This window comes from Sinohyriopsis cumingii, chromosome 18 (assembly GCF_028554795.1).
Source record: "Sinohyriopsis cumingii isolate HCF-2022 chromosome 18, ASM2855479v2, whole genome shotgun sequence".
In the NCBI taxonomy this organism is placed as follows: domain Eukaryota; kingdom Metazoa; phylum Mollusca; class Bivalvia; order Unionida; family Unionidae; genus Sinohyriopsis; species Sinohyriopsis cumingii.
The window spans coordinates 3,030,435-3,055,381 of record NC_142978.1 but is presented as its reverse complement, the minus strand read 5'-3'; the positions used below and the strand labels follow the sequence as shown (position 1 = coordinate 3,055,381).

Sequence of the window (24,947 nt, the reverse complement as noted above, 5' to 3'; positions counted from 1 at the left end):
TGATCAGTGATATTCTTGGACAGAAATATTAATTTGGAATCATAGTGAATTCAAACAAGAACATTTTGGATTATATTATTGTGATACATTAAAAGACTATTAGCACATCGCTACAATCCAGGCCACTGGCGCATTAGCACATTGGAGATTATAGGCACCTGAACACATTCAATGACGGAACTTGTTTGGAATAAAATTGGAATTCAATTGGACGTCATACATTGGGACATGTGATAGAACTTGAAGAACATTTGGGATTTTATTCACAATACGGTAAGTTCCGTTTTAAATTTTCACTTTGTATTCAAGGGAAATAAACTATTTGTTGAATTTTACTAAACTTATTCGTTTTCGCTCTATTCTATTACTTAGTTTGGCACCATAGAATCTTAACGTGACCAATGTATATGGAGTAAACATGATTTGAATGGGTCTTACGTACTTGTACGTTGTAGTCTCTGGCATTAAAATCTTCCTGGTTGCCATCTTGTATGACAACAGAGGGCCGCTACAGGTCAGAAATACTAATAATATTGAAAGTTTTGTGTACTAGCAGCTGATAACGATAAGAAAGAAGCACATTGAACACATTTTGGAACACATTCTCATACATCTGTATTATAATGTATCTCTAAATAGACATTATTGTTTATGTCATGACAATATTTTCCCTTCATGTGGCCCATTTACCTTAAATGGAAAATATTTGCTGCCCTAATTGCGGGTAGTTTGGAAATACAATCATCTCACAGTATATAAATAATTCTAGACTTCCGCCTAAACTTCACTGGCAGGATGATTTCTGAATAGAAAGTCTCTTATCTGAAGTTAGAAAACGCATCATGGATTGGAAAGGGTGGGTTTCCTTTACCCTGTTGTTGTTTCTTTTCTTCGTTCCTGAGAGCAACGCCTGGAGCGGGTATGTTCATTCAATTTCTTTCTTTTCCATTTGTATAGAAGACGTACTTATTAATGATATATTGAAAATATGGCGAATAATTTGAATTGGATACACTGGAATTCGACAATCACAATGAGCCAGTAATGACTTTAGATGATCTGGAAAGGAACGTTTTTTCAATTATTTATTTATTACACCAATAACCTGTTTTAAAAGGATGTATGGCAAATTGCAAGTACGATCTACCTTCCATGAATGTTACACCAATTTGACTTCTAGGTCATGATAACAAAGATCTGACTTTTCACACATTCTTCTATAATGTAACTGTGAGACAAACGATGATGTCATAACAAACATCCGACTGTTCACGCATTGTTCTATAACGTAACTATGAGACCGTGATAGTATCAACAAATCAGAACGATGGTGCTTCTTTATCTCAGGACAGATGCACCATTGTAAGTTCTCAATGATAAATCTGTTGCTTGTGTCTGTATTAGATTTTGAAGCGAACATTTCATATATCTGTGGGGATTGTTATACCATTAGGGGTTGCCGAAGTTCTTTACATGCAGCTTATATCATTCACTTTCTTCTGTAAAGTTATGCAGAAAGTTAGGATTATTTGTGAACGAATAGTCAGTCAGGCAAATGCTGAGAGAGAGAGAGAGAGAGAGATAGACAGAGAGAGATGTTTCTTTCGTGTGCAGCATTTAAATAGAATAAATATATTCATTGGTTTGCTGCATCAGCTGTATAGTGCTATAGTTGCTAAATAGTTATATTTTTTATTATTATTTTGGTTTTGGTTTTTGTATTGCTTCCGACTTCTAGTTGAGTAAGAAAGATAACCCGAACTGGAAAGAGCCATATGAATGATTTTTTAAAAACTCTCTTTCTAGCATGGTATACTATTGTGAAAAAACGTGCTCTTTTAACTATGAATCTGTTGATAACACACATGAATTTAAAGACCATAGTTTATTTAATGTCTGGGTATTTAAATTTTTTTTAAAAAAATCAATTCAAAATCACTGAGCAATGTACAGGTTTGTTTGTATTTTTTCTGCGCTGTTGTTACTTTAATATTTATTCCCAATAAAATGAACTGCTTTTACATCATTATGCTCTGAAATGGACAATGGGAGTTAACAAAATCACTCCTTACAATCTTTCAGCCTAAGGTTATCTGTCTTAATACACTCGTATTTTCAATCTTCATTCTGTACACGCATGAAGTTTTCATGAAATTGAAATAGAATAAGTAGGTCAATAAATGACTATAAGATAAATATTGAACTAGCATTTTCGTTCATAAAATGTACACAGATTGACGATTATAGACAACTTGTATCAAATACACAAAGAAAACGTTATGCTCGTGATCGGCTATTTCAGGAAGACAGATAGAGAATCTCGAATGGGTAATGATTTAATATTGAATTTATAATACGAGCTGAATAATCTCCAGCTTTTGCGAGCCTTGGTCATTATTCAACGAGTTTCAGACAATCAATATGCAATCATTTCCCATTCGAGATCTTGTTTATCATATAGATTTATTTTATTGTAATGGAAATATATAGAAAGAAGAAGAAATAATTTCGTTCATTCTGATTCAGGTGATGTACATTTCCTTCATTTGTTGAGTGTCACGTTTGATAAACCCAGGTATTAAACATATATAATTGCCGCGGCCATGTGTTTGATGTCTAAACATTTACGAGAGCTACAGTTAACCTCATACGCAAAGTTACCGTGACCCACCAGAGCGGAATCTTGAATCGACGCAGGCGATAGATCGTGCCAACTGGACAAAGGATTGCCGTATCACATCTACATGTTAAAGGTTTGTTCAGAGATCAGATGAAACCCGTGTGGTGAACGGGGTGTGTGCTCATCCGTCCCCACAGGGACAGAGAGGAAGAAGGACATTGTCCGCTAAGTTTGATTGGTTCGGTTCACAGCGACATCCAATGGGAATTGAGATAGAGGATGTGATTACAATTTAGATCCGAATTATAACTTCATAACTCTCAAGCAAAAGGTTAGTAGACGCCTAGACAGATTGCTGAGAAAATAGGATTACTCCGAGAAAGCCACTTGTAATTTGGCGGTAAAACTTAGAAATAAATTCTAAGGAAGGACAAAGCTTCGAAGAGGAAGCTTTTCAGGGGACAAGATGTGGTGACGGAAGTGAGACTAGTAGAGCAGTCGGAGTCGACCAAAGTCTAGTCGGTGGAAAGAAGGTGTATAGAAGGTGGAGGAGGAGAAGGAATTTGGAGAAAGTCGGGAGGAAGAGGAGAAAGAATTGGGAGTAATAGGAAAGAAGAATACATAGATGAGTAGAATACAAGGACAGGTGGAAATCTATCTCACACTACTAATCAAATGATGCAATAGGCTATTGCAGGGTCAAGCGGGAGGAGAGTACTTGGGCAATTTGAATCATTTGACTATTGAATTGTTATTAAATTATTATTTGTTGAATTTCGTTTTTTTGTATGTTCAGACATTTAACCGTTGGCATTACTGACTGGGGGCTCGGAGCTGAAACACCTATCTTTCATTAATTAAACTTCCAACCAAAATCAAGCCTGGGTCGGACTTCCATAATATTTTAGTTAAAATCTTGGAGCACCCCACCCCAACCCAAACATAACAGCCCTCACATTGAACGTCAAAAATAGTCCCAAACTATTGTCAATTTTTTGGACAGTTTTATAACCAATACAATTTAAAAACAGATTTTCTTTGATAAATTAGAATTCAAAGAGTAATTATCATTGAGAGTGAATGGAACAAATGACCCAGAGAACATCAGAGAACATCGTTTCTCAACACAGAATGTGTATGGAAGTTCCGTGTGATGTCACAAAGTTTGATTCACTGAAGGTTAGAGTATCAATATAACAATTTGGACACATAAAATATGTCACTTTCATTACTGAAACTTGTGTAATATTCATGAGAAATGATTATTACTGCATGACGACATTCCATATTTAAATGCATTTGTGACCAGATATTTGCAATTAGTTTATTTGGAACAGGAGAGAGTGGGAATTGCATAACATAAAAGACATAGATCATTTGAGCTATTTACCACTTCACAATACTGTGTTTTTATAGGCCTAACGTTCTGTCAGTTGATAGATCGACTGATGTTTACATTCTTCTGTGAACAGAGGTGAGTTTATTTGCTTATAGAAGTAAACATTTAAACCACACTTTTATATAGAGCGAATTCTTTGTTACAGGATTACCTCCCACTCCTTCCCTCATGCATGATATCAATGGACCAATATCCTTAATACTATTTCTTGTAGTTGCTGTTGTCATTTGGGTTTTAACGCCATTTTTTCAGCGCATGATAATATATGGCATAACGAGCCCCATTGGGACAATTTCCCCATATTCAGAATGACGTGACCTTTTCGATTCGAAAAATGGCCGCCAAAATATTCATAGTATTAGTAAAACGAAAACGTTCCATAAGGTAGGGTAGAGACAATTGTCCCCCGATTGCAGCCAATCAGCAAAGAGAAAATTGCGCAAGAATTTCATGGGCTTATTTGGACCAATTTGAATCACATAAAGTGATATGTTAACGTGTGGTAATATCACAAATATTAAACTGTAAAGCCTGTATGTAACGTAGGGGCCCCGAGTGGCCGAGTGGTCTAATGCGCTCTTCGTTACGATCATTGCCTTCTCACCTCTGTCTGCGTGGGTTCGAGTCTCAGATTCGGCCAATGTGGGTATGTGAAAAAGCTTGCCAGTAACTTCTCGTGGGTCGGTGGTTCTTCCCGGGGTTTTCGTGGGGTTCTTCCACCACCATTAATACTGGCTGCCATGTATAGCCTATCGTGTGCTGAAAGATGGAGCTAAACCCCACAACAACAACAATGTATGTAACGTGTATAGACTATGTGATAATTATCGATATCACACCTGTTGTTTGATTAGTTAAAGCGTACGCGGCCGATTTATGTCACTTCGTAAATCATTGAAGCGTTCCATGGATCTCATATACTTTTCGATGATTTTGTTGTTTTCTTTCACAGGACTATTATTACAATTTTTAAGAATGTAGAAGAATTCTTCTTTTTTGTTATTTAATACTAGGAATAACAATCATGTAAAGGTATGTCCAAATACTCTGGCAAAGTTAATGGTGCAACGATACTGCTATGTAAAAAGGTGACGTCATATCCATGAGATCATAATATATTGATTACGCTGTATGCAGTAAGCATTAGTTTACAAAAGCAGACTAAAAGACGTCTGATTAGAACGAATAATACAATAATTTCAAACGATTATATCCTTCTTATCAATCCACTTGTGAGATTCTTGTAAATAGTGTAACATTTTTTCATATAGTACCAATTTTATTTTGTCGTTTTATATGATATTGGTGATATTGGCTATCGTGAATATTGAAAGAAAATTAACACGTAAAAATTATCTCCCTGTTTTCTAATTATCGCTTGATCTTTAGTTGCTAATTTGTTTTGTAACTAAAAATTTGCAATCATTTATCAAGAGTCTCACAGAATAACTAAAGATGTTATATTCCTTTATTTACAGGGTTTATAAGTGTTTTACCTTCTGTTTCCTCGTTCCTTTAGAATTTCATCCGTTTACTACAAAATGTTTGCATCTGTAAATAAAATATTTCATGAAGGTGGGAACACTCATATATCTGTAAAAGAAAAATCGTGGTCTAATCTCTGCACCGAATGTCAAGTTTAAGACAGTAAATTCATTGTTGCTTTAAATAAAGTTTTCTACAATTCAATCATTAAATATTTTCAGAATAAAACTCTTAACTTATGAGCATCAAAACGTCCTAATTCAGTCTAAAGCATCACCAGTTCCTAGTTTTATAATTCTAGGGGAAATCATTCGTGTGTGATAATGCTTTATCATCCAAACGAGAAAACTGCTTTCCTACCTGTATGCATTTCATTTTATACTTCAAATATATAATGCTTCCGATCAACCTGATTACTATAGATTGGGCATTAGCCAAAATAAATTCTATACGCTAGTCGAATTCTGAACTGTTGGAGAATGTTGGCAAGAAACATGATATTTATAACGTCCTAGCATTATTCGATAAATAAAGGCTTTTAAAATCATACTTATTTACGAACTTACCGTACCTCTACTTGCAATTAAGCATCTGACAAAAGTTAACATTTCTCCTTTTCTTTTCATGCCTAACATATACGCGTACCCAGTATGTGGTGAATATCATGTATAGATCGTTTGGTGGAGTGTAAATTTCTATCTAGTAGTCCACAAAGATATGTAAATATGTTCCTGTGTATTGTTCGCAATTAGTAATGAATGGACTTAGAACATGTTACCTGGACCATAACGTGTTCGAGCAGCATGGATTTGGAGAGGGTGGATGACATAGGTAAGATTCTTATATTTAAGATGGATTTAGAACATTTAGCATTTACAGTGTTGCTATAATGTACGTTTTAATTTTAGCTCATCATTTAGAGTGTGTATATAAAAATAAAACACTAATGATAAACCTTCTTAACCAAGCATACCTTTGACTTGGTTGAATCTTTATCAGAAAAACAAATGTTGTTAAAAGGAAGCATTAGATGAGTGGGACTGAAACGTCTAAAGGAAGGTACCGCCTACTGGCAAGGCAGACTAAAATGATCGTGAGATGTATAAATCGAATGACAAAACCTAATTTTATTGAGTACAGTTAGGCATGTCTAGATTGATCACATTTATCCTAACATTTGATGATCTCAGATGGACGGTGGTTATAATAAGGTTTATTTTGAATATAATGTGTCACCTATCAAAAACATGAAATAAAGGTGAATGTAATATGTTTTAATACAACAGCCAATAAGTATGATTTATATAAATAACTTGTAACTGAAAACATGGATTGAATTCCAAAGACATTTCAGGATGTTAGAGTAATTACTTTGCGGTGAAATGTTAACCAATTGCAGGCACAGCTTAAACCTAATAAATTTGGACATGAAATTAAATAAAATATTACATTTTAAACGCTTTCATTTGGGCAAGACTTAATGGAGTCTCGATAAAAAAGAATTACGAATCAACAGAACAGCTTCAGTTCGTGCATGTAGTATGAAGATATATGCATGGTTAATCTAATTCCAATTACCAAATTCCTAACCCACTTTAATATGTCATAATGACAACAGATTATAACAATATATCTCCTTCTACATGTAACCATTTGATAAACAAAACAACGATAGATAAAACATTTTTATAACATAAATTGCAGCCATTATTCAATCGTTGTCTCAAATTTTCTTGCTATTTCTTCATTAGGAATCTTCAGCCCCATTCATCCATTCTTTTCTTGTATTAGTGTTTGGTTTTCTAATATAGATTCAATCCAGGTAAAACATACTTGGTTAAGAAATTGATTTATACGTACTTTCTTTAATATCATCAAGCAATGAACGAGAAATGAAAAGTAAATGTTGCCAACACTATATTATAGTACTACATCGACTTTTATATTTTAAATTTGAAAGTCTTATTAGTGTTGTAATCTGAAGATGAAATAATTGAAGCACATTAGAAAAAATGTCTGAAGAAACTCGTAATTATGAGGTCATTATAAACATCTTCCTTTATTATACATATATTTCTGATTAAAAAAATTCTAATAGTATAAAACTATAACTAATAAGCAGAAAATTAACGTTACGTTAGTCAAAATACTTGAATTTTTCATTATATAATAAATAATTTCTTGACTTATAAAAATACTTTAAAAATAAGTTGTAAACTATCCTTTTCCTGTTTAGGCGTGATACATAGGCACTATTTCGTTTTTATTCCTACACGTAAAGATATAGGTTTTGCTTTGCGATTCTGCCTCCACCGCGTTTGATAACAGATATTGTAACCAGTCATTCTCGCCAAGAGTGATGACGAACAATTGGAAAATATACGTCCGGCTAATTAGGGTGGGATTTATTTCTTTCTAAGGATACAAGTGTATCACTACAGTTAGATTGAAATTTGTTATCTCTACATACTTATCATGTTTGAAGAAGTAGTTTAGAGTGGCAGATTCTTACACAACATGCGAATGGGTTCGAGGTGAAAGGGGCCAACCATTTTGCTTTTAGTAGCTTTTTTTCCTACCACCTAAACTTTTAAATTCAGTCACATCTTTGTTTCTTGAATTTGACATTATATCCGGAATATTAGAGCCAGAAGTGAAAAAAATGTATTGTTACAGATGGCGTCGCGTCTCCTCTCTGTGACGTTCATAACGTGGTCATGAAAATCAGGAAACGCTGTTGTTCACTAAGACTGTATCCAAATTTGTTTACTTTACTCATAGATAATAAGTCCTTTATAGTAAATGAGTAATGCTTTTTTATATTTTGTTCATTTTCTTTAGACCTCTGCATCATTCTGGATAGATTTGCTTTTCTGTGCCATGCTGTACATATTTATTGTTATTCACGTGACGCTATGTATGGCCCTGCGTACTTTCTTTATCATATCACAAGAAAGATGGTACTTTGTGCCACAAGTTGATAAACTGTTTTTTTTCTTCTCACCGCGTTAACAACTTTTGTGTCATTATAAGATATTTGTGATTTTGCTATATGTACACAAATGGTTTATTTCGTGCTGCATTGGAATCGCCTACCAAAGCATATGTCGTTGGTAATGGCAGTGCGTGGACATCAGCACAAAAGAAAGGTTATGTTGTGAATTGTCGTTGCAAATGGAGTAATACATCCTGCCCATTCAGATAGCGGAGACAGAGCCTGTCTAGTCAAGATAGAATGGGAACTGGTACCTTTCTGGTTGCATGTCCGTCATGATAACTACTAGAACAATACGGCTTCTATAATTAGGTGAATACAACTGATAATGTGAAATCAGTAAGACCAGTAACAACACTATAAGCCTTTGTTTACAAAATAGACTCGTCTATTGGATTATTAACCTAGTTATGTATTGTGATAGTTCTCATATTCATGTAAGCAAATGCGTCAGTAGAGGCATTTTATCTGTAACAAAGTTCAAAGTTTATCTACTTCATCTGATGCTTACTTTGAAAGCACTGGCATATTGTTAGACTTAGTCGTATTTATTGATATTAGTGATATTTTATTTAAAGTACTGTTTGCGCTAGTGGTACCTGATTAAATGTAGTTAGGTACCCCAATCATTTCTTAATAATTACAATGTATAGTGTCTGCTGTCCTTATTTGAGGTCATATGACCAAAATACAGTGTAAATGACCAAGAGTGTACTGGACTTATATGACCAAAATACAGTGTAAATGACCAAGAGTGTACTGGACTTAATAAAGATGAAAGTGATCACATGCAACGTTTTGGCTTAGATGCAACAACTGTAAAAGTTGTGATCTGATCCAGATAATATCTTTCGAGTATTCTGTATCTCTCAAATTTGTTCAGTATTAGGTTTTCATACACCGTTGCCATATTTAAATATGTTGAAATACATGTATTATATAAGAAGGGAAATTAAACTGTTAGAGCGTGTTGTCTCATACTGTGACAATAAAGTATGTTTAAACCAAAGTATTATGTATCATGAAGACAAACAAATCGTACCGGGGAGATCATCAAAGATCAAGAATATCTTTTGCTGAAAATATCTGAGGCGCATGGCTTATTTCCAGACTTTGCAAACATGGTATGAAAGGGTCTTTCGCAATTGTCCGTTGTATTATGTGATATTAAAATCTTACTGGTTTCCATCTTGTAAGAAAGAGAGGGACGCTACTGGTCAGAAAAAAATTATACCTTTGAAATTTGTTTTTCGTTGTACTGGCAGCTGATCCAAATAAAAGAAAAGCACATTGAACACATTTTGGAGCATATTCCCATAAATCTGTATTATAATGTATCTCTAATTAGACACTATTATTTATGTTATGATAGTATTTTCCATTCATGTGCCTCGTTTACCTTAAATAGAAAATATTTACTGCTCTAAATTGCTGATAGGCAGTATATAAAACATTCTAAACTTCATACGCATAAAGATTTCCGAACAGAAAGTCACTTCACCTGCTTTTAGAAAACACATCATGGATTGGAAAGTGTCAATTTATTTTAAGCTGTTGTTATTGCTTTTCTTTGTGCCTGAAAGCAAGGTATGGAGCGGGCATATTCATTTTTTTATATATCCCTTTCCATTTGTATGAAATGCTTACTTATTAATGCTATATTCAAAATATGACGAATAATTTGAATTGGATACACTGGAATTCGACAATCAGGAAGAACCAGTTATGACTTTAAATGATCTGGAAGGGGTGTTCATTTCATAATTTGTTTGTAAGACCGAAAAATGTGCTTTAAAAGAATTTATGGCAAAGTTTATGTCAGTTGCATATCAGATTCAACAAATGCCTTCCATGAAATTTACATCAAAGTGGCTTTAAGGTCATCATAACCATCATCTGACTGTTCACGTGTGATTTTTATACCGTAACTGTGAGACCACGACGATATCAACTATAGAGAACATTGCTACTTAGATAGAGAAACAACTGTAATAAGTTCTGAATGATGAATATCATGATTCAGACTATTCAATTTTAAAATAACCATATGTCTGTAGGGATTTTTTTGTCATTAGTGGTTTTTGCAGGGGTTTGCATCATTTACTTTCTTCTGTTAATACTGCATAAAATATGGACAAAATCAGGTTTATTTTTGATAGTCAGGCAAGTGCGGTGTGTGTGTGTGATTGTGTGTGTGAGAGAGAGAGAGAGATCAGACATTAAGCTGAAAAGAGAAATGACAGAGGATTGATGTAATTATCTCCCCATTCGGTTGTTTTATTATTTTTTCTGTTTCTTTCTTTCCTTTCTCTGTATTTGAATGGGATGAATATATATTTTGGTTTACTGCAACAACTCTAGTGTGTCTAAAACGATGCTTTTTTGTCGTTGTCTTGTTTCATGTTAACTTCTAGTTGAGTCAGAAAGACAAAACAAACTAGAAATAGCCTTATGAATGAATTTTGTTAACTCCCTTTCCAACATGTTATTTAAATGTAAAAGGACGGGCTCTCTTAATTAGGAATCAGTTGACAACACACTTAGATTTAAAGACTATCGCTTATTTAATATCTGAGTATTTAACGTGTTTTGTTTTTTAAAGAGCAATCCAAAATCACTAAGCAATGTATATAGGTTGGTTTGTGTTTCTCTGCGCTGTTCTTAGTTGAATATTTATCCCCAAGTAAAATGAACTGCTTTTATTACATCATTATGCTATGCAATAGAGAAAGGGAGTTAACAAAATCACTCCTTACAATATTTCAGCCTAGAGTTATCTATTTTAATACATACTGGTTTGCAATCAGCACGAAGTTTTCATGAAAGTTAAAATGAAAACTTTTTCATTGCCCAACGATAAACGTTGAATAAGTATTTTTTAAAGTCATCAAATTTATACAGTTTGAAGATTACAGTCAACATGTATCAAATACACAAAGAAAGGTGTGAGCTCATGAGTGCGTTTTTAGGAAGACACAATTATTGTTATCACACCTCTTGCTTGCTTATAGCCTGATGTTTGCTTATAGTCTGACTATACCTCCCCTTTAGTTTGTATCCACTTACCGATTTCAATAATGTAAACCTTTAATGTGACGAAACGTGCAAGGAACTTAGTCGAATCATTCATTGATTTATAATGTCTAACCTGACGGTGAGCAGAGTGGCCCTAACAACCTTCATCATCTGCGCGTTTCATGCTAAACAGAAGTTTTCAATATAATAGACGGATATGCTCGATATCCATTTCCAGTTCCAGGACAAGTCCAGTTTCAGCAAAGGGGTGAGTACACAAATGTACATACATTTGTCGTTCGTTTCCGATATTTACAATGCCGAATCAAGCAAAGGAAAAGAATGACAATAACAAATTTGCCTATAACGTGGATTTAAAAAAACTGTTTAGTTTCGATGTTTCTGTGTGCAAACGGATATAATTCCAAACTCTTAACGTTCTGGTAATTTACGGAATTATCTGGCAGTTACCAAATAGGATGAACTACGTCGTTATGTTGTCTGATGGACATAAACTAGCCAATAGTGAACGCAATATGCAACCGTGTTAGTATGGAAGTCCATTAAGCATGAAAGGGGCGGAGGATGCCATTAGTGCCATTCTGGTCACCGTCAGGTTAGAGATTATAAATCAGTGATTCAATTGACTTATTTCTGTGCACTTTGTATCACATTAAACGTATTTGTTATTGAAATCAGGTGGGGGGTTGGGTTAAAACAAACGGGGATGTATAGTCAGACTATAGTTAAAGCCGACGAGGCCGATTTTCCTCAGTTCGTAAATCGTTGAAGCGTTCCAAAGGACTTGCAACCTTTCGTTGTATTTGTTGTTTCCTTTCACAGGATTGTTATTACTAGTTTTTGTAGCTAAACGAACTAGATACTATTTATAAAAGTCCCACTGAATAACATAAGAGGACATATTCCTTTGTTTCCAATTTATATTCATGTTTTAGTTTCCGTCCCCTCATTCAGTTATTTTCTACGGAAAGGATTCATTTATAAATACAAATTTAATTAGGTATGGAACTCATATAAGTATGTAAGAATAAACGTGGCTTAATCCCAGCTCCGAACTTGAAATTTAAGAGAACAAATTCATTGACCCGTTGAATACAAGTTCCTGATTTCAATCGTTTTAAGTTTTCAAAATGAAAATTTCAACTTATGAGCATCAAAACTTTCTAATACAGTCTGAAGCATCACACTTCCTAGAGTAACATATGTTTGGTAATCACAGTGTAATACAGTACTTCCTCGTCCAAATAATGAAGTTGTTCTTTCTGTAGGTTCTTTTTTTAGTACATCAGAAATGTACCGTTTCAAATCAACGTGATTAGTAAAGACTGGATATTTTCTAATACTTCAGATATCACTTTTGTATATGCTGGTCAAATACTGAAAGGTTGGATAAAGTTGGCAAGGAACGTGATATTCATACAGCCGGAGCACTGGTGTAGAGACTCGATTCCTTTCAACAGCCTACTCATTTGCAAACTGATTGAGACTCCACTTGTAATTTAGTAATTTTGTATTCGTGTCTAAATCCATACTGTATGCTCATAATAGTTCGAGATCACGTAAACTGTTTATTATATATATATATATATATATATATATATATATATATATATATATATATATATATATATATACCAATGAGTATGATAAAACAATTTAATACAACTCAAAGTGAGAACCGAAAATATACAATCGCGTCACTTTCTCTACGCAGTACCTTTTGATAAACAATGCCATGACAAATGAAGGAATTTAACACATAATTTGCTGTCCTCTTTAAAAAGTTAGTCCAATCTGAGCATTGTGCTAATTAGAATAATAGTAAGTTTCCATATTCCCACAAGTGGAAAAATGGGGACACTAAATTGAACAAAAATACGCTCGAAAAATCTCTGAGATTATCTCAGACCTTCAGGTGGACGGAAGTAATGATTTTGTGAGTGAAATGCTGCTCAATTGTGGGCATTAATTCAAACTTTTACACATTTGCATATGACATTAAATAATGTTACGATTCTATGCTCTTAAAATAAATAACAGACAAGAGTAAAGGCAACAAGCTTTGTAAAATTTAACAATTTATTTCCACGCAATGCAAAGTAAAAAATGAGAAGAAAAAAACTTACTCTATTGCGAAATAAATCCAAAACAATCCAAGAATTATATACACAAGTCCTATCAATGAAAAGTTCTAAATGAATCTCACATCAAATCCCGATGAAATTCAATACGGAAGGCAGTGACGTTTGAAATAACGTGCAAAGTGCAGATGTGTCAACATTCTCTTGTTGAATCGCAGACAATATTATTCCAATTTTGAATTCGGTATAAATTCCAGTGAATGTCTTTATCTATGAATTTTGTCAGAGCATTTTTTTATTTCCAGGGAAAATAATTACTTGAATTCAATAATTTAAATAAAATAAAATTCAGCCCAAACTGGTCACAACATAGTACAACTTAACGAGTCAAGTGCGTTGAGCCCAACTGACAAACCTTTATAGAAACATCAGTTCTACGACTTACTGAAACGCAAAACATATTCCCGGCTGAGGGTCAAGAGTTCTTTCTTCTGGAAAAAGTAGAAGTTTGTTACCAATTGGTACATGATCAAAAAGATGTAGTCCAGGTATGACCTTAACTCAACTTTACAATTCTTATTATGGGACAGATAAAAAAGTAATTAAAATGTTCTTTACCAAAACTTTCACTGATTTTGGAAGAAGGTCAGCAATTAGATATAATGTTTAATTACGCAGCATAGCATATAACGAAAATAAAAATAATTTTTTTTTTACAAACTGACAAACAAATTCAATTAAATTAAATATTTATAACAATAATAACAATAAATTGTAATACATTTTTAAATGCTTTCATTTGGGCAAGACTGGACAGACTCTTGTGACAAAACTGTTACAAATTCACAAAACAAACCTTGTGAGGAAGAGTTCCGTGGCACCATTAGCCACGTCTTCTGCTCGTGCGAAATAGCATACATGACTCATAGTTTATGAACTGGGTGAGGGCGGTATGGATGACTACAACAATTAATATAAAAATTTAGTTAAAACTGCGGTAACTAAAAATATTTCTTTTTTGTGTTGAAAGTATAATTCAAACGTGGCACGTTCAGGGTTCAAATCAGCTTTTTCCAGTTGACAGAAATAACAGAGAATCAATTCGTATTTCTCCAGACGGCTATTAATTTATAAATCTGCCGAAGGATGCATTTATATTATTTTCGAAGAATTCTCTGTAAAATACTTATTTTATGACGCACCATTATATTGAAAGTTTCACTTATTATTTTCTCTGATAAATTTATTTTTATCAAGATAATTCTTTGATATCAGCATAGAAATATCAAAATCGTTTGTCCAACAGCCATTTTGTGTACATTAGATTAAATCATTACAGTTATTTTCCATATATTGTATCTGTATTTGTTTGTCCGAGCTGAACGTTCCATTGTGTCTAGGAAGATATAGAAAATACTGTAACCTAAAGAGTGTTCAAAAATAAAGTCCGTGTGCAGTTTTGGAAACAGGTTATCCGGCATTTATTTGAAATGCCAAACTACAAACGAAACCAAGTGTAATGGGTCAGTGAATTCGTGACATGACCGATACCAATCTCTAATTACGCTCTGTGCATTGTAGCCAAACTACACAGTCAGCTACACTATATATTCCACAAAATGAACAATTACCATTAACTCGATACCAGGAATGCAGGTAGAACATGATATTGCACATAATTTGTCGAGAAAGTGCAAAAACCCCATCCAAAATATGAAGGGTGTAAAAATGAATTAGAACGTTGGATATAACAAAGAGAAAAAAACAAAACACTCCATGCAAACTCATTATTTTTTGGTGCACAACTAATCCTATTGCTGATAAACAAATTTTAGTTCCTATGTAAATTTCAGTTGCTGGCAAGATCTTTTTATTAACATTTCTAACCAGTTACATACATACATACATACATACATACATACATACATACATACATATATACATACATGCATACATACATACATACATACATACATACATACTGCTATTTTCCAAACAAACACTCATGTAAATTTCATATCATTAATAGGCCATTTAACGGGTCGCTCTCTTCCTAGGGAATACCTTAATATAAATTACATTTATTACACACACCCACAAAATAAGAAACCAAGACAGATCGCATTTCAAACCTGATTTGCCTATGCTGACAGTGGTGTCCATGTATAAAACTTTAAAGTTCTACTTTGTATATTTTTGCAGTAATTCCAAGTCATCTTTGATATCATCATATTTTTTTGCTATATGTACCTATGAAACGTACGTTTTTAAAACCCTTCATAATTTGTACACATGTAAAACTGTCAAGAAAAAGTCAGCTGAAGTCAGAATGTCCGCTACATTAGTAAGACGTTTTACTATACAATTGTTTCATCCCAAATCTCCATGCATTCTTTCTCCAAATTATTTAGAAACTTAGCATGTAACAGAGTCATCGAATTATTCATCGAATTTTTACAAGGTGATGTAGCAAAAGTACGTTACTCTCTCAAACTTCATAATGAAAAGTTCCAAGGAATCTATTAGCAACGTCAAATATAATATAGAGAACAAATAATGAATTGTATTATTATATCACAAATGAACGAATTAGCTCTAAGATGGGGTTATTGCTAACTGTTTTGATTGATGTTTACGTCTTTAAAGCTTTTAATTGATTGAATTCAGAGGATCAGCGAAAGTAACAGTTGGAAGTAAATGAGTGCTCTTTATCCACGTGTGCGATTATATATTTATTTATAAATGATTTCTAATAAATATTTTGCAGAAATGTCTGTACACGGCCTTCATCTTACTGGGTAAACAGACCGTATTGCATATGTAGATATTGGTGGTAAGTTATTCGTTCTTCCTGAGTGGGAATTATAGATTAGTAGGAATCGGATTAATTTTCACAAAATCTTTAAGATCTAATACAATCTAATGATATTTTGATTAAAACGAAAAATGTAATATTTGAATAAGTATTCCTCAAGCCCCATAGAAGTATTAACGTTATCTTTAGATTTATTTGAATGACGTAGGCATTTCACTGCAGTGAATTTTTTTATTTAAAGGCTGATAATGCCCGAGTAAAACTAGAATAACAGCAACTATATTAATTTACAACCGTGGATATAAATTTGCTGTCTTAAATATTCTTATCAATGTGTACTCTGTGATTTATTTTCCTCCCAGGAGACTAAAAAATAGTATTGGTCTTACATTTCTACATTAACTTAATTGGCCTAACTTCCTGACTTTAATTTTAGAAATTTAGAATCAGTGATAATTGTTGTTTCGTTTATAAAAATGTATTTTAAAGGTCTCAAGTTTCTAAGTGCAAAAATACGCTGAATTTGAAACATGTCATTATATGTAACGATGCAGCATATAAAGGTTAGAAGACTGTAACTGAAATTCTCAAACAAAGACATTTATTTATAGCTGTACTTACTGCTACACGATATTAATAAGTGCTAAACATATCTTTGCAGTATTTGCAAATATTCTTTACCTTGTTCACGAATATTTTCGAATTTCCATTATTTGGGTGGAATGGATTTAAGTATTTATTATTTATTATTTTTTATGAGTTGAGAGGTTGAGAGAGAGAGAGAGAGAGGTTGAGGGAGAGAGAGAGAGAGAGAGTAAACGCCATGCGAGAAAACTATTTAGGCAATACACACTTTGTTATTATTACAGCGGTATTGCTGGCCATGTTTGCTTTACATAATAAGTGTTTTAGACATCATTCAATATAATGCTTGACGAGAATTCTTTCTTAGTCAAATTGGTGGATGGTTGAAAGACAATGTTTAAACAAACTGCCACAAACAATATTTATAATTTTATACTCTTTCTATGTTATAAATTTTGAAAATTGTAGTAAGTTTGAAGAATCTTGGTGTGTGAATTGAAATCGACCCTTTCAGAACCAGTAAACATATATTTGGGGACAGTAACATTACTTGCCCTATACATGGTTCGTCAACTATAAAATCACTTTCACAAGCCTAAACGTTTCAAGATCATATACGAATCTACTTGTATAGTCCATCAGGCAACGCTTAGTAATTTAAAAAAAAATATGTTTCAAAGATTTAATGTTACTTCGTAGGCAATGACTCGCTGAAGGAGAGTACCAATTAAGTCACGAACACAATTTTATTGTCTCGGTTGTGTTATAATCAAAGTTCGAAGGGGGGTGGCCTCATTCAAACGTTCATACAGAGATGACAAGTTCTGCTGCACGATTGCTGTACGTTTTTGCACGAGGTTTCAATCGATTGCTGAGAAAAATGTTGATTATTTGTCACTGGTTTTAATCCGATTTTGATTACGACTTATATTTTGATCTTTTAGGGGTTGTTCTTTTTGGAGAGACAGCTGGTATCTGATTTATTACTATGAACAATATTGCTGCCCTGGATGGACGCATAACGGAAACTATAATTGCATTATACGTAAGTATTCCTTGCATATTTTTGAACAATCCCACCGCTTCAAACAAACACACCAGAACTTAACCTGACGTTTCAGCTGCACTAAAGCCCAAATATTTGTTGCTGGATTTCGATGATCTCACATTATATACTGTTTTAAAAAGTAGGACTTGTATTGAACAAAACTGAATAAAATTGATCGATTGAATCATCAATGCAACGATAAGTCTAGTTTTCTATGAATAATTTATAACTCTGCTCAGGGCCGTAGTGAGCGATCACCGACCCTGGGGTAGGAAACACCCGGGCATGTCCTCGTTCTTGTTCAAACAAAAATTTTCTTTATAAAATTAAAAAGTGTTGTTAGGCCCGGGCCTCCTAAAGGCCCCGGGCCCCGGGGATATATCCTCGCCCTACCCCTTGTTAACCTTGACTATGCGCCTACACAACACTGCGCGTTTTCGTAATATTGTAAAAGAATAGTAGACTATAGGACACTCCGGACTATTTATTTCCATGATGTTTGAAAATGTTATTTTTCAAGTATCCACATTCATCAAAATTTCTGAAATATGTATTTAGTTCACGACAGCGAACAAAGTCTGCAGTAGAAAGAACAAGGTCACCTATCTTTTCCCACTGTTGGTTTGGTTCATATATGTATGTATGTATGTATATATATATATATATATATATATATATATATATATATATATATATATATATATATATATCCACAACATATCTCTTTTTGTCGTAGGGTTAGTGACAAATTGTCTTCTTCTATTTCACAGCAATTTGTTATCCTTCATGCCGAAATGGGGGAACGTGTCGATCACCGAACACCTGTGCTTGCCTCAGTGGGTATACTGGCCCAACTTGTGCAAACCGTAAGTGTGTGAATATATATATATATATATATATATATATATATATATATATATATATATATATATATATATAATATCCCTTGATAATAAACAAATAAAATAATGTTTTCAAAAGCCAGTCTCAAAGAGCGTTAAAGCAGAATGTAAAAGTGCTTTGGATGGATTAATGTTTCGTTTTTTCTTCTATATATTAATTCTGGTCTTTATTCGTGTCTTTTGTCAGCTCCACAAATTGAATGAATTATAACGTCTGTTCCATAATGGAAAAAAGACAAATTTTGAATAAAGAAGCTTAGACCTATATTTTTGTTATATATTACATGTAAACATGCCTTCGCAACTATTAAGAACAGAGATTAGAATTCTGAGAAAAATCAAAACAGATGCAAGCGGATCAAACGGGACAATATGAGAATTATTCATAATACAAGGCAATATACAGACAAGAATGATGCCCCTGTTCATCTTGTCGTCAACTTTGAAAAAGCAGTTGATTATGTTTCATTGAAATTTATAGATATCGTGTATTTTTTAATTTCGGTCCAAAAGTTCAAAGCTGGATTTAACTTTTCAACAAGGTTGTAAAATCAGGTAACATTGTGAACAGTAAACATTTACAATAGTTTCCTACTGAACGCGGTTCGTAGACAAGGTGATTACTTATGACAATATATTTTCATTTTATATGCCGAGATTCAAGGTAATATTGTTAGGCTACATGTCGGGATCCAATATGCAGCTGATATTTCTATTGTTTTATCTGCTACTGAAATGTACTTAGACATAAAGAAACTCTTTCTAAAGGTCTATGGCCTTTGCATCAACACTGAAAAGACAAGAGCCATTTGGCATGTAAATTTTAATTACATCTGCGATAAGTGTTGTGAGGAAAATTCATTAAGTTGGGAAAATATGTGATATCACATTGCTTGGCAATAAGTTTACAATGCATTGAAGGGAAAAGACAGGATTAACTATCCAGACACTACTGACGAAATAAAATTTACGTTCTCGCAAAGGCCCAAAAGAATGTGGCACCTTTTGGAAATATTAGTTATAACGAATCTTGTTGCATCTAATAAAAGTCTTGTTATTCTTTGTTTTCTTAATCCATCAGAAACTATTACGAACAAATTTAATCAAATTGTGATTTAAAATAATGTTTTCTACGAAACTACTCGAATAAGAATGTGCAAAAAGTTTTTACCCAAGCGCATTCTAAAGTAAGATTGAAAATGGCACATATGATTGCATTAATCATCCTGGTTACGTAAATTTATCTTGAATATAGTTAGGTGGGAAAAACAAATAATTCAAGCCCACAATCATCTGATATTTTGCTTTGCGGAACTGAATATCTAGAGGATTGGCATGATGTTAATTCAGCTGGTTAAAACTCCAAAATATTTTTGTATCACTGGTTAAATTTTGGACACCTGACATTTAACAGATTGATCTACTTTCCGAAATGAATTCCGTCTCCGTAGTTGTATTTTATATCATATTGCACTCACATACCCATGACCTCGTGTAGTATTACCGTAATTACCGTCATATCCACTGTAAGTGTTCTGCCTGTTGGTAGTTCAGAAGGTTTTCACCACTCAGTGTCATTAACACAGATTCTATCAAAGTGTTTCAAATTGTTTGACAAAGAATAAAAAATCATCATTGGTAAGATCAGAACTATAGATCTCTTGATACGCCTAGACCTACTAGCAATATTAAATAATAAACATAATCTGTAATGAATAATGATGTTTGATATTAAACCATAATATAAAAAATGCCGAGCTGTGAGCAGACCTGTATTCTACGTTTCAAAGATCATAACATTAAAGCTTATATATTTTAAAATATTAGGATGTAATTCGGCATTTCTCGATGCAAATACTTCATGTCCGTATATGTAGGGCATCGTTTCCATTGATATCAGCTATTGCTTCCATAAGAAAATATAGGTATAGTTTCTTGAAGTATTTCTAGAACGCCAATAGGCTTATTCCGTACTTGTTTAACTCTTCGTCAAGCACGGATTGACTATCACAACTTGAAATCATTTAGTAGTGCTTTACATTCAGGAGAGTGTCATTCTGCAGATGTTAAGCACACATAACAGAAGAAAACGATCTACACTGGAATATATCCCATATATTTTCATGCTGTAATATAGTTAAACATTTTTTTCCAGCCAGATGTTCCTATCAATTTCCGTGTTTTCCTGGAGATTGCGCCGAACCTTACAACTGCACATGCTTCAAGGGCTTTGGTGCATCCAATGGTTGTAAAGACAGTAAGTCACATGTATCACTCTATCATGATGTTTTGTTATTTAATACTTAAAATCCAATATTCTTTCTATTCTTACAAGATCTGACGTCCTTTCTGATAAATCTTTGTAGTGTTATAACAAATTTTAAGACTGGAAAATGCAGTTCCATTTCATTTCTATTGTAAATGCTTTTACGTTCGATTTGCACTCTGTCTTATCCAGGTCGCTTCTCTTGAAAAATGAAACCATCTCTAAGACAGGGCGTTCTGCTCCAAAGAAGCGCTTCTGAAACAATACCCTTAGTCGTAAGATGGTAAATTTTCCACATCACATACAAATACTGTTGCTTGCAGTTTGGTACCAGTTTTATAGAACCAGCCATCATGTTGTATGCGTTAAAAGTAAATACAAATCCCAAGCAAACAAAACAAAACGAAACAAACATAACCAGCAAGATTCAGAAAACTTGACAGCCCATGGACGTGTCGACCATATTGACATATATGGCGAAGATTTACCACTGTAGACACCAAACTTTGTTCAAATAATAGAGAAATATCCGTGACATTAACTTTGGAAAAGTATTTATTATTTAGAAGTAATATACAGCTTTAGCATGTTTTTTTGTTGCAAGGCAAAAAATAATGTTTTAAACTTAAAACAATGAAAGAAAATCATCAGACTGGTGTTTATCGAAGAAAACTAAAGAAAGGAAATTAAACTCCTAAAGGAATCAGGTGCAATTCCCATTAATAGTTCATCTTTCCGCTCGCTTAGTCAGATACGCAGAAAGTGGGATAAACAAGAAGTTAGAAAACAAGAAACGTATGATACCATATTTTAACCCAAACCAAAATTTAAAAAATTTATCCAAAAGGTGCCATATGTTTAGAAACAGAAGTCTTAAACTTTGATTCATTTTCATGTGTAAGAAAGAAAACCAAAATAGGTGCAAGACATTAATGTTATATCCAGCCAACTTTCTACGGCAAGCGTAATGATACCCCGGTGTTGATGCTGTGACTGGCTAAGTGCAAAGGCCAAGGTAATGCTTGCAGAAAATTAAATTGCTTTTTTCCAGGCCTTTGGCCTTACTCGATTGTTGTTTATATCAGACTAAAATATATCTATTGAAATATACTATTACTTAGGGCACCAGTGATATTGGTGAACATGTTATATCTATTAGTACAATTGTATTGTACTAAATGCATGTTGGCAGGGGTAGATCTCAAATCTATACATCACCATCCATATTGCTATGGCTTTATTGAAAGCAATGACAGTCAATTGCAAAAGTGAATGATGGTAAGAACACAATGAAAAAATAACATCAACTACGAATAAATTGCAACCGCGTCAGTGATTGATAATACGATGAGTGTTATCTGAACCATCTTGATACGCCAATATTTTACAAAAAGAGTCAAACATCGAGTAAATTTTATACTGGTTTCAATTGATAACAAGTTAGTAGTTACCCCTGTCACTCATTTAAATGGTACTAAATTGTGCTGAAGTCCCGTTATCCTTTTAGGTTTCTTTCAGTTGAAGATAAAAAATTGTCTTATCATTAGCAAGTCAGTGAACTGTAATCCACATGTATTTTCTCAAAACCAAAGTAGTACCGACCTGCTCGTACATGTTTATGAGTGGAATTATTTTTATTTCTAAATAAAAGAACAAATTAAGGAAGTTAGCGATGATGTTTTGTCTTAAAAATCATTAGAAAATATTGCTATAGAAGGTGCATTAAATGTTTGGTGTAAAGAATGTATTGGTTACATGTCGCACTGAACGAAAACGATGGGAAGTATATTGAACTGCAATATAACTAGCCTATGAGTACCAAGGATTGTTGCTGCCGGTGACTATTCATGTCTATGAGAAATAATGGTTCTTTTTGTCAATTTTAGAACTTGCTCTATTGTTGAAAAATAACCTTTTGTTTAAAACAACGACCTCCGACTGTGAGTGGCCCTGTTCCTTCCAACCCTATAAACTGTTAGGCCAGTGATACTTGCTCCTATCAGAGCAGACTTTATATATTGCGTACGTCGTTGGTGGATGCTGAAAAGAGTCTGTGCATGTTGCACTTGTTTCTTATTCATTCATATAAAGGGAACTAATTTAGATAAAGATTTTAGCAGTTTATCTAGAGTTTAATGACAAATGGTAACATCCCTTATAATTTTATTTGCAGTTACTTCTACTGAGGAGAAACCCCGCCTTGGCAAAGTCATAGCAAAACTTGCAAATCTGAAGAGAATAGCCAATGCACCAGACGAACTAAAATATGAGTTTATCACTGATGCAACTAACAAGAACGAAACAGAGATGATATGGAGCAACCAGAATCCATTCAACGTTTTGGAATTTGAATTCGAATCCTTTTATACGACGCCTAATGGTTTCCCAACTCAAAGGCCGGTCTATGTTCATGATTATGGCATTGGGGTTGTTAAAGGCAGTATACACGTTAATCTGACAAAAATACCTCGTGATGGTATGTGCAAATGAGCAATTGTACCCCATGTGACTCTATTTATGTACCTAATGAACTGTGTTGTTGTTGTTGTTTTTGTTGTTGTAGGGTTTAACGGCATTTTTCAATAAATCCTGTTAAATCAATAATAAAAATACTTTCATTGTTACATTTGGCACATAATAGTTAATTCGGCTATGTGCAGAGAAATGTAAGGAAACAAGGACGATGAACCAGTCAACGTTATGATGTATGACAAATGATAAAGCTGTACGTAGATGATGAACTGCATCAAGTGCAAGGACCTTAATCATATGGGCAGAACTTTCATACAGTCTTCACATGTGCATTTTTAATTATTTTCTTTTGCGTTATGCTTTAAATAATGAGGTTGTTTCATGAAAATCAAATAAACTTTTAATATTGTGAGAATACTAAATTTGCTCTGTATAAAACGCTTACCGACCATTAGGGAAGAGGTTAATGCCGAGGGTTCACTATTCTTTACTGGATGTTCGGGTCAATGTTCATATTAATGTTACATTGATATGAGATATTACTAAGCAAGTTAATTTCAAAATCGATGCCAGAGTGTCCATGCAAGCGTTTGGACAAATCAAACAGGTGATAGTCATTGCATTTACATAATTTCTTACAAAGCGCTTTAATTATGTAAGAATTCCCACAACACAGCAGTTTGTTCGAGGGTTTTGCTTTTGACCCGATACTGTTTTCAAACAAAATGAATAAGTCTTACATTTAAGTACGGCTGACGTCAATACATAGCACTCCTCAAAGGAGTTCAAACAGTTTTAATCACGTAAAAGATACAAGTATCGGAATCAAAAATCGTGTGTAATGATTGATTTTGTTTACGTGTAAATTGTCTTTTGTTTTGTTGTATTAACGAAACTATTACTACTACTGCTACCATTACTACATAGCCATCAATTTATTTATTGAATCTTTATGTCAGTATCAAATAGTTTGGAAATTATAATTTCACATTTTTATTCCTTATTATTACAGATGGTCCAGTGAGAGATGTGCATTTGAATGTAACGTATAATTGCAGCGGATTTACTTATCTCACGCCAATACTTAATACAGCTGCCCAATGCAACATATTAGACAACCAGTTTTCTAGATTAATTTCGCATGGAGATTGGTACGTAATCTATCGTCGATTTCGGCATGTATGTATGCCTGTATGTATGTGGCAAAAGGTTTGATATATTTGTGGGATACAATTTTGCGCTT

At 33.6% G+C, this 24,947-nt stretch overlaps 1 protein-coding gene across 1 annotated transcript in view; it reads left to right on the top strand.

Annotated features, from left to right (window-relative positions):
* The first annotated feature begins 789 nt into the window (after positions 1–789).
* Positions 790–24,947, top strand: part of LOC149775974 (uncharacterized) — a 71,917-nt gene continuing 47,759 nt past the window's right edge. Inside the window, exons 1-7 of the mRNA XM_089941037.1 lie at positions 790–919; positions 16,384–16,449; positions 17,961–18,061; positions 18,835–18,930; positions 21,122–21,223; positions 23,406–23,708; positions 24,717–24,855. Of these exons, the coding sequence (XP_089797163.1) occupies positions 843–919; positions 16,384–16,449; positions 17,961–18,061; positions 18,835–18,930; positions 21,122–21,223; positions 23,406–23,708; positions 24,717–24,855 (884 nt within the window). The 5' untranslated portion in view covers positions 790–842. The remainder of the gene's footprint in view (positions 920–16,383; positions 16,450–17,960; positions 18,062–18,834; positions 18,931–21,121; positions 21,224–23,405; positions 23,709–24,716; positions 24,856–24,947) is intronic.